The sequence below is a fragment of the Peromyscus eremicus genome, chromosome 4, assembly GCF_949786415.1.
Source record: "Peromyscus eremicus chromosome 4, PerEre_H2_v1, whole genome shotgun sequence".
NCBI classification, from domain to species: domain Eukaryota; kingdom Metazoa; phylum Chordata; class Mammalia; order Rodentia; family Cricetidae; genus Peromyscus; species Peromyscus eremicus.
The window spans coordinates 70,057,672-70,068,745 of record NC_081419.1 but is presented as its reverse complement, the minus strand read 5'-3'; the positions used below and the strand labels follow the sequence as shown (position 1 = coordinate 70,068,745).

Below are 11,074 nucleotides of genomic sequence, written 5' to 3'. Positions count from 1 at the left end.
GGAGGGAGGGAGGGGAGAGAGAGAGAGAGAGAGAGAGAGAGAGAGAGAGAGAGAGAGAGAGAGATTTATTCACCACCACCACCACCACCACCACCACCACCACCACCACCACCACCACCACCACCACCAGCAGCAGCAGCAAGACCATGTTTCAAGTTCTGAAGTGCTGTTATGGTTTAATAAGAGGGCCAGACAGCAGACACTTGGGAGCCTGGAAGAAAAGTGAAAGACATGGGGCCGAGGGACTCAGAGGCAGGTTAATAGTTTTGTTACTATGGAAACATTGGGGCACTGAGGACTTACGCTAAAAACTCAGAAAGAAACTCAAACTTATTCCAGTCTGACTGGGCCTGTGAAAGAGAGGAGAGTGGTAGGTACATTCTTTGGGGACTGTTGTTGAGGAAATCGTTCTTTGGGCTAATTTACGTGGCCTCCAATTGTGAAAATGGTCATGATTTTCCTGAGCAAGGCCAATGATGTTTGTTTCCACCCATGACAGGACAACCAGCCCCATGAGATGTTGTATAAACTGGATTGCGAACTAGAACTCTGCTCAACAGGCACTGTGGATAGAAATAAAGTGTGGACTTTGGAAGAAAAAAAAGAGTGGTGGTGGTGGTGGTGGGGATTTAGCTCAGTGGTAGAGCACTTGCCTACCAAGTGCAAAGCCCTGGGTTCGGTCCTCAGCTCTGGAAGAAGAGGAAGAAGAGGAGGAGAGGAAGAAGAAGAAGAAGAGAGCCAGAGTTACACATTCCTAAGCAGTCCCAGTCAAAGTGTAGTCCAGCTCACCACTGACCCCTCATTGCCTCTCCTGTAAGGTATTCTGGGAGAAGAGTTTGCCCAGGCTTTAGGCTTTCTTTTACCCCAGCATGAAACAACTGAGAGGGGTGCATAGGTTTCTATTTTGAGTCCATTGTTTTAATAGTTTAGATAGTCAAAGGACACAAATGTCTCTTTAGAATATCTTTAGTCCTGCCAAGCCGGACCAACACACACATTCTCTTCACTCCATTATCCTCCCACAAAACTAGAAATAAAGTGATTCTGGTTCTTCAAGGTGCACTTAAAAACGGATCATTTCCCAGGAGCCTTGCTCCACAAGCTGTGTTCTTGTAGCATATTTTTCATTCCTATTTACAACTGTTAATGGAGTAGAGTCGTCTCCAATTCAGAATTACTGGGAACCGTGAGTCTAAAGCTCAACGGCAGGCATTTAGAAACTGGAGCGAAAGCGTGTGGCGCAGACAGGAGGAACCGCAACCCTTTATCGGAGAAGCTCATAGCGTTAACAAGGGGTTGAAAATGTTTAATGCAAAGGCGTAAACATAAGGGCCGCTCCACGCCGACTTCTACTACAATCTTCCCTTTCCGGTTCCATTCCTTCCTGAAAAGCAAAGCTAAACCAGGTTAGGTCTCACTGGCCAATCAGCGCGCAGCCTTTCGTAGTCGTGAGGGCCGCCTCTGCCAATGAGAGATCCCTGCACTCCGGTGGCGCGATGTGAGCTCGTGGGCGGGGCCAAATATTGAGTGGCATGTGAGCGATCCACTGTCTTAATACGAAAATGCTGCGCTCAGCGCGCAGGAGGGGCGTATGGGCGGGGCTACTCAACGGAGACTAGCCAATGGAAGACACAGTACGCTCATAGGACGGGAAGTCACCAATGGCGACATGGGTATGACTCTGTGGGCGGGTCTTGGGTCCAAAGCATTCAAAGAGAGGCGTCCGCCAGCGGCGTCCTCGCCGTCACGACCGGCTCCGCCTCTTCGCTCCATTCATTCGTTTTTGTTTTTTTTTCCCCTTTCCATTCACCGAGGTAGTGAGGCCTAGTCTCGAGCCATGGAGCGCGCTCTCCCGGCGGCCGGCTTTCTCTACTGGGTGGGCGCGAGCACCGTGGCCTACCTGGCCCTGCGGGCCTCGTACTCGCTCTTCAGGACCTTCCAGGTGTGGTGCGTGGGCAACGAGGGCTGGGTCGGCCCGCGGCTCGGAGAATGGGCAGGTGAGTGGACCGCCACAGCCCCGGCGTAGCCCTCTCTCACCGACCGCTCTGCGAGCCAGCTTCTGGAGCGCGGAAACTTGGGCAGATCCTGGGAGCATTGGCGGGTTCTGGGGGATCTGACCTGCAGCCCAGTGGGCACGGAGAAAACCTGTCTTAACTCTCGGGGGCTCGTCCCGTTGAAACCTTTCTGAGTTGGCGGCCGGAGTCAGGTTCCTTGTCCGCTTTGCCCCTTGGAGTGTTTTTAATAAAGTTTTTCACTTGGCTTGAAAACTGGCCCTGTTGTGAGATGCATAGGTGAGGATAAGAGGAAGGGATGCGGGGACAACGAATTTTAGAAGTCCTGATTTGGGAAACTTGCCTCCCCGGTTACTTGGATTGGGTTTATTTCATGTAATTTACGACGTCCTTTGGGGGCAGGGGCGCTGTCAGAGGAATCCTTGCTAAACTCTTCTGGAGTTCCAAGGAGTAAGAAGCGCTCTGCTGGGAAAACAGCAAGTCTTCGTATCGTAATCGGCAGTACTTTTTGCAAAAGGGTTTGAGAAAAAGTGTCTTCACAAAAAGTGAGCAAAACCCGGGAACCTTGTTCTTTCAGTTGGCAGATTTTAAAAACTAGAACAAAGGTCGTTATCAGAGAAATTAAAGTCGTGGTTCGGTCCCGCCCCCTTTGTTTCTTTAATTCTTTTTGGCTTAAAAAAGAAAAACCCCGGTAATTATTTATGATGTATATGTGGTTCACTGGTGTTTTGTTACTCATTGTTCACTTCTCAAATGTTTTATAGAATTTTGGGGTATGGTTGCCCGTGGACTACGTACAAAACACAAATCATGTTACTTTTCAGGGTTTTTTTTTGTTTGTTTGTTTTGTTCATTAAAGAACATTAAATACCTTAGCAGGAAAGACATGACAGTTAATCTTTTGGGACAATGAACTAATATTACAAGAAAATATTCCAAGTAGAAACGAGTTTATGAGCTCTTTCCTTGAGGTGGGGCAAATAGTGATTTTTATACAGCTTTTCAAAATCACTTGTTACCTTTTCATAGTCCCTGGGGAAAAAAGTGTTCAATGCGATTAAGATCTAGATTATAATTTCACAGTTGACTTGCTCGGATTCATTGTTGTCATCTTGGAAAAACTTGTTTGTGGGTTTTTTTTTTCTTTAAGTCAATATGACAGTAATGCCATAGGGAATCAGCTATGCGATAAGATGTAATTTGCAAAGAAAGCCTAGTGTTACTTTAGTTTTACTATTTTAAACTGTTTATACAGGCTAAAACTCAAATGGTGAATGCACACATGCACACATCCATAGTGAAAGTCAAGTGATGTGACATTGCATTTCAAAAGTAACACTTGCTCTTAGTCTTGACTCCAGGTGAAAGGAAATTGGTAAATTAGGGAAGAGTTTATGTAAGTAGAAAAGAAATTTGAACTAGAACTTTGGGACAGGAGAACCATGGTGTCATAACAGAGTGAAATATTGTTGAGGTCAATTTACTCTGGAGTTTTGGGAAATTTGGTTTTTCGAGACAGGGTTTCTCTGTGTAGCTTTGCGCCTTTCCTGGAACTCACTTGGTAGCCCAGGCTGGCCTCGAACTCACAGAGATCCGCCTGGCTCTGCCTCCCGAGTGCTGGGATTAAAGGCGTGCGCCACCACCGCCCAGCAAATTTTTTTTTTAAACCACATTTTAAATGCTGAAGCAAAAGAAGTGATCAGGGGTCGTCAGCAAGATGTCTTAGCAGGAAAAGGCACTTAGTCCTCAACTTGCCAACCTGATTTCCATGGCCAGGACTACCCAGAGAGGAAGGAGAGACTGACAGCTGTCCTCTGGCCCCTCTCCACATCAGTGCTTTGGCACAGATGACGCCTTCCCCCAAATAAAACCACACACCCCATGTTATTTGCATGTAGCTTAGGTCTTTTAACACTTCCTTACTTTCCGAATTCAAGGATTCTTTAAATAACAGAATTCAAATGAGTTCTTCAAAGCAGTTGGATGGATGAAGTGTATTATTTAGAAAACAAATTAGCAGAGGCAACACTTAGACTCTTAGGGGTAGGTTGTGATTAGACAGTGATTTGGGGAGAGTTGTGATGTTAGGATTAATTTTAATATGTAAGTAGTATTAGGTTTTCTCCCTTATAGAATTGCTGTCTTAAGCTTGAGTGTTTATTCCCTGAGGTCTTTAAATAAATGCTAGTTGGAGGTATTCTTAGGGGGCTTTGCCTAGTTTCTGCTAGTGATGTTAATTTATCTTCCTCTGTATAGACAATTAAATAAACCCTCTCCTCCTTAAGTTGTTTTTGGGCATAGTCTTAATATCACAGTAGTAGAAAGCAAACTAGAACCTAATTGTTGAATTAATAGCATAATAAAATGAGTAAGATTAACTATATGAGTAAATGGATTTGTATAGGTCAGTTCCAGTGCCACTTAATGCTATTTGTAGATAAGGATACATTTGGAAGGTTAATATTTTACTTTACTTCTCTTATTCTTAGCATGGTATAATTGGTATATTGGTGGTATATTGGGTGGGGCCAAGGAACTTTAGTGTATCTAGTAATCTAATGTGAATTTTCAGGGTAAAAACGCCTGTGTTCTGGTATCCTTAGCAGGCTAGGCTCAGCTATCTGTCTCCAAGTAATGGTGAAGAGCAGAGGAAAGTTTGCTTTGGTTGGCCACATTGGGAAAGGAACTGATGAGGGGTCCTGTGATCCCTTCAGCTAAAAGCTTTTGACTAAATAGAGGAGGAACTGGGCAAAGGGCATGTGGTATGCATAATTAGCAGCTCTGGTCAAGATGTGGTCTTGACCATTATTGACCCTTCCTTATCTCAGCTCTGGACCCATGAGCTGGTCTGAGAAGTGTGTTCATCTCTGTCATCTTCTCCTAGTTGTCCTTCTGTGAAGGGATCGTTCTGGTTCCTACGGGGTGATCACCTCTGTCAGAGTGCAGCTCTGCCCTCGTGGATAGTAAGTAGCCAGTACTTGGAGTGGAGGGTTTGTTCGACCACCCTTTCTGGAATTGCAGACTGCACATTTATGTGATTTAGTAGTCAAAGAATGAGAAAGACGAGACAAAATGAAGACAGAGATGCCAGGCTTTGCTCCTGCATTCAGTTACCGTATGGGTCCAAGTGGGGAGACAGTGCTGTTTAGTAAAAGCAGTTTCTAAGTGTCTGTTTCAGCGAGGGCCAGTGATATGTATGGCAAACAGGAACCCTGTGAGCAGGTTATGGTGGGAAAACAGTGTGCTTAATCCAGTGGGAGCTTGTGAAGGAAATCAGAGCTGTCCCTGGAAGTGATTCATTCCCTAGCTGAGCTCTGAAGGACCCTGTGTGTTAACTTGGTGAAGAGTGGCAGAAAACAGGGAAGAACACCTTGCAGACTCTGTTTTTCTTTGGGGGAAGGAAAAATCAAACCACTGTGGTATGAGAATTCTGTTAGCCGGGTCTGAGTGAAAAGGTTGTTGAATGGCCCAGCACTGGGTTATTATTTCCTCAAGGAAGCCCATAGTACTCTAGTGTGAACTGTCAGCTTTGTTTCGTTTTCTGATTTTTGTTTTTCCCTTAGCAAATGAAGGCAAATTGTGTCTTCTCTCCAACTAGGAATTCCAGCGAGACTCTACTTTCCAAAAAGTTATTTGTACAGCCATTAAGTACAACAACCTAGTCATAGGATGGTAGGAGGAAAGGCTAGGCCAGGGAATTGCATTGTAGTATACAGCTAACAGGTTGGCTTTGGAGACATCTGGGCAAGGGCAAGCTTTTTTGCTCACTAAACTGACCTTGAACAAAGATAGCTAACCTCTAAATATTAACTACATCTTTTAAATGAGGTTAATGAGTTTCTAGGGTAGTCTGGTGCAATTTCATGGGTAGTAAGTAACATTTAACATTTTGTCCATACAAAGCACACAGATTTGATTGCTAGGGATTATTGGAATGAAGAAACAATTGTAGTCCACATAGCCAACTTCATGCTGACAATCTGAAGTTAAAAAGATCATAGGAAAATAGTGAGCCTGACCACAGGAGACGTCTGTACTTGGTAAAAATTTACTAGGCAGTTCTTTGTATCTGGCTCCCTTTAGTAAGCTGAAGCTAGGATAGACAGACAAATTCAGTTACGTGCAGTTTTTCAAGTACATTTGATCCTTCTCCAAATTTAACCCCATGGGAAATTCCCTTGCCTCTAACTTCACAGTGCGCAGATATTATCATTTCTAAGCCTTAATAATCTGTATGCTTTCTCAAGGCCCCTACAGATGGCCTATCACCAGTCCACTTCTGGTTCTCTTGTTCTATTAGATAGAAAGCATAAGAAGGCAAAATGCAGCTTCTTAGTGTCCCTGCTCCTGAGCCTAGGGTACTGGGACCATGGGCAGCTCCTGGGCCTTCAGTGTTGCTGACTGAGTACCCTGCAGCTGGTGGAACTCTGAGTTTAGGGTGCCAGGACACTCTGTTCTTTCTGCTACAGGCCTGGGCTTCAGGGGGCTGGGGCTGTCAGCTCCTTAGCATCAGGGCACTGGAGCTAGAGATTCTCAATAGAGTCTGGAGTTTGCAGCAACTGCAGTGTTGGCTCTCCACAGCTCTTGCTTTCCCACAGTCTCAGCTCTGTAGTCTCTGCTCCCAGCTGTAATCTGGGATTCTTCAGCTGCCTTCTGACTGCTTCTGCTGCTGGGTTTGCCTAGGGCGGAGAGCTCCAGGAGGTGACTAATTTTGTGTTATTTGCTCAGACCCTTCTACCCATGATAAAGATCTAGAGTGCTCTGAGAATGCTGCTCATCCGAATCTCACCAATCTCAGGAGTATACTAGCTGTTAGGGTGGGGAAGTGCTCCTCCCTCACCAGATTAAGGACAGAAAGGAGATCAGGGTGGCTGTGGGTGCTCTAGTCATCTAAGGGTTATCTGAAGCTTTTATAACTCAAGTAAAGACTCCTGGAGCAATAGCTATGACAATCAGGGCTTCTGGCAGTTGGGTAGGTGACTTTCTGGGGATTCAGTGGTTTGAGTCTTCTCTGGTTGTCAAAGATTGAATTAGGTTCCTCCTAGGCTGGAGGAAGATTTCACACAGCCAGAGCTGTCATGATGACATTTTGAGGATCCCTGCTGTGGGATGTCTTTCTGTATGCTGTGAATATGTGTAGCTCCCATTGGATAATAAATAAAGCTGCTTTGGCCCATGGCAAGAAAGCTTACAGCCAGGGGAGAAATCCAAGCAGAGATGCAGAGAGAAGAAGGGTGGAGTGGGAAGAGACTCGAGCCACCACCAAAGGAGCAGCAAGATGCCAGCAGACCGGTAACGCCACGGCTACGTGGCAAGACATACAGTTTGTAATTAATATAAGCCTCTGTGTAATTTTATAAGCAGCTGTGGGACCATGGGTGGAAGAGATTCATCCAGACCACGAGGTGGGAGGGACCAGAGAAACTTCCTGGTACAGATCCTCAAGGGTGTGACTGCTTGATTGACAGCTCTGGGGGGGTTCCTGAAATAGCTGAAGCTGCAGATGTTACTGATTACATGGACTTTCAGCATATTAACATGTCCTGCAAACCAGATGTAGCTTGCTGGGTTGCCTATCTCTTAGCAATACCCTTCAGCAGTGGTCTTCACGGGAGTCTAACTCTAGATGTCTATGTAGAAAGTTTAATTTTTAAGGTTCTTGACAATTTCTCACATTTTTCTGTGGACCAGTAGATAAAATTCAACAAGTGGCCAGTTTGCTTCCCTATCTTTAATTACTTGAAGCACACTATTCTTGAAGCATCAGGACTGGAGTGTGCCAGCTCTTACTGAACTTACTATTTATTGCAGTCCCCCTTCATCTGTGTTGCCAAGTGCCTCTTCCTCACAGGACACTTTGTACAACTCTATTGTTGTATAAAACCCCACAGTCAAATTGTTCCTTACACTTGCACAAAGTTTAACTTCATGGTAACATCAAGTTTTTGGCACATTTTTAATTTTTCTCATGTATGCTTCTATCATTATCTGTTTTTGCATCCTTATAAAAAAAGATTGAGGGTGGAAAGATGACTTAGCAATTAAGAGCACTGGCTGCTTTTCCAGAGAACCTAGGTTCTATTGCCAGCACCCACATGGTAGCTCCCAATCATCAGTAACTCCAGTCCCAGAAAATCTGATGCCCTCTTCTGGTGTCTTGAGTACCAGGCACACACATGGTAATACACACACACACACACACACACACACACACACACACACACACACACGGGTGCTAAAAACCTGTAGCCTCTGGAAGATCAGCCAATGTTCTTAGCCACTGAGCCACCTTTCCAGCCTATATGCATTCTTTCTTGACTGTATTTCTGCATGGGTTACTGTGTCCCAGACTTGCTTATGCTTTGTTCTTCCTCTTTGATATCTTTGTGTAGGTGTTGAGTATTGATTTTTGTTGTCTGAGATACTTTCTCCTGTTCCACATTCACCTTCACACTTTCTGCTTGTAAATTCTTTCCACTTTTTGAGAACATACATTATGATTTTTCCCCCTCCAGGACTACATACAGAAGTCACTGAAAATTTTGGAGTGGTTACAATGCCTTGTGTGTGTGTTTGCACATTTGTTACCTTAGTTGTGTGGGTACATCATGTATATGTGATATATGCACATCTGAGTGAATGAGTTACCTCATTTGTTATAAACTGTAAGCCCTTCAAGAGTTCATTATAATTTTATTTAGTGAATAGTGTGTTTTGTTTGGAAGTAGGGTGTTTAACTTTATTTTTGAATTTTGTAAAATAATTTGTACATCCTCCCTCTTTGATTTAAAACCCCAAGTATCATATGCCTCTGAAAAGCTAGATTGAAATTAACCAAGGCTGTTCAGACTAGACTTGTTACAAAGTTATGAAAGCAGGAAATCTATGGGGCATTTTCTTTATTGGTTATTGATATGGGAGAGCTCAGCTCATGGAGGGTGGTGTGATTCCCTGGACAGGTGGTAACGAAGTAGGCAGAGCAAGCCATTGAGGAGCAAGCCAGTAAGCAGCATTTCTCCTTGGCCTCTGCTTTAGTTCCTGCCTTGAGTTCCTGCCTGGGTTTCCTTTAATAATGGACTGTGACCCGACAGCCAAATAAATCCTTTCCTCTCCCAGTTGCTATTGGTCATGGCATTTATCACAGCATTAGAAAGTAAACTAAGACTTGGTCACACACTGGGGCATGGACAGCCTGTCATAGGCTGCATCCCTGAAGAAAACTGACTCCTTTTTTCCAGCAGCCATCAGTTCCCACCAGCTTCTCAGCTAGTGGTGGGAGTTCATGAGCTGGAATTTTTGACTGGCTTGATTTTGTGCAGGTCTTGTGCATGCAGTTGCAACTGCCATGAGCTCCTGTGCTCAGTGGCCCTGTTGTGCACCAGTCCTCTGCTACCTTGAGTGGCATGATGACAAGCTAACCTTTCTTCATCTATGGTTTTGGATATATGTACACTATTACATGTAATAACTATTTAAATATTAGTAGATTCTTGGTAACACATTTATTCATGCTTGTATCTTCCTTATAAAATTGTTCCAAATAGGTTTTCTTCTAGCAAGAAAATTTTTTCCAATTAAACTGAATAAAACCTTGATAATTGTGAGAGCTAAGATAAATTTGTGGAAATTGAAATTCTAGCATATTTGGCCAAAATAGTTTCTTAAAAATTTTGGATTTCTGGTGAAATAAATCCATGCCTTCTAGAAACTTCAACTCTTTTTAAAAGAAATTCTTTTTGTTTGATCTCATGTAGCCCAGGCTGACTTTGAACTAGCTAAGGATGTCATTGCGCTGTGGATCTTCCTGCCTGCATCTCCCAAGTGTTAGGATAGCAGGCTTGTGCCATCGTGCCTGGTGTAACTTTTAGACTTTTATTTTAAAATACTGGAAAAAACTCCAGATTTCTTAGAAAACTTCTTTGATAGTAAGGACAGACTATATATACAGAAGCAGTAACTGCAAGAAAGTTCAACACAGCCCTGTGTATCAGTTCACAGGCTTAAGTTGGTTCTTGTGAGGTCACAGCAAGGAAAACAGTTACACAATCAAGATTATGAATGTGTTTAGAGAAGGGCCAGGTAAGATAATTCATTGTTCAGAGGCAGACAAGCAACTGTAGTAGACTGATAAAAAGCAGTATGGGAATGCTGATATCAGGCTCTGATAGCAGAGTACTGAAAAGAGTTCTTGGGTGAATTAGAGAAAAAAAGCAGAGATGATTTATTGTAGGCAGACTTTTCTTTTCTGCCTGCCAGTTCCCAAATAACCAACATGGAGGCTTAATATTAATTATAAATGCTTGGCCAATAGCATAGCTCAGGCTTATTACTAACTAGCTCTTACAACTTAAATTAATTCATTTCTATTAATCTACATTCTGACATATGGCATTACCTCTCTTTCATCTGGCACCCCCTGTTTCCTCCTGTCCGTCTGGTGACTCCTCTAACTTCACCCTTTTTCCTCCCAGTGTCCTTAGTCTGGGTCTCCTGCCTATAACCTTATCCTGTCCAGTGTAGCATGAATCTTAACAGTTCTTATTCATAAAAACAAACCTGGTGCCAGTTATTGGGGTGAATAGTGGAAGATCAGAGAAGCAGAACAAGCCACAGCTTCCTCACCTCGCCAGTTCCTCAAGTGATTCTGTTTCCTCAGACTGGATGCCTCTCAGCTGAACTCTGCTGCTCAAAAGCCTAAAAGCTTAACCAGCCTAGTTCCTGGTTTTCACGCCTTATATACCTTTCTGTTTTCTGCCATCACTTCCTGGGATTAAAGGCGTGAGTCACCATGCCTGGCTGTTTCCAGTGTGGCTTTAAACTTACAGAGATCTGGTTGGATCTCTGCATCCCAAGTGATAGGATTAAAGGCGTGTGTGCCACCATTTTCTGGCCTCTATATCTAGTGGCTGTTCTGTTCTCTGACACCAGATAAGTTTATTAGGGTACACAATACCACCACAGTCCAGCTATTGGCCAGTCAGCTTCTTTATTAAACCAATCACAATGACATATATTCACACAGTGTAGAGAAGGATTATTGCACAGCAGTTTGTGGTACCTGG

General features: G+C 43.9%; 1 protein-coding gene across 1 annotated transcript in view; it reads left to right on the top strand.

Moving 5' to 3' along the window:
- The first annotated feature begins 1,707 nt into the window (after window positions 1-1,707).
- Window positions 1,708-11,074, top strand: part of Hsd17b12 (hydroxysteroid 17-beta dehydrogenase 12) — a 135,584-nt gene continuing 126,217 nt past the window's right edge. The window contains exon 1 of the mRNA XM_059260990.1: window positions 1,708-1,997. Coding sequence (XP_059116973.1) covers window positions 1,838-1,997 — 160 coding nt within the window. The 5' untranslated portion in view covers window positions 1,708-1,837. The remainder of the gene's footprint in view (window positions 1,998-11,074) is intronic.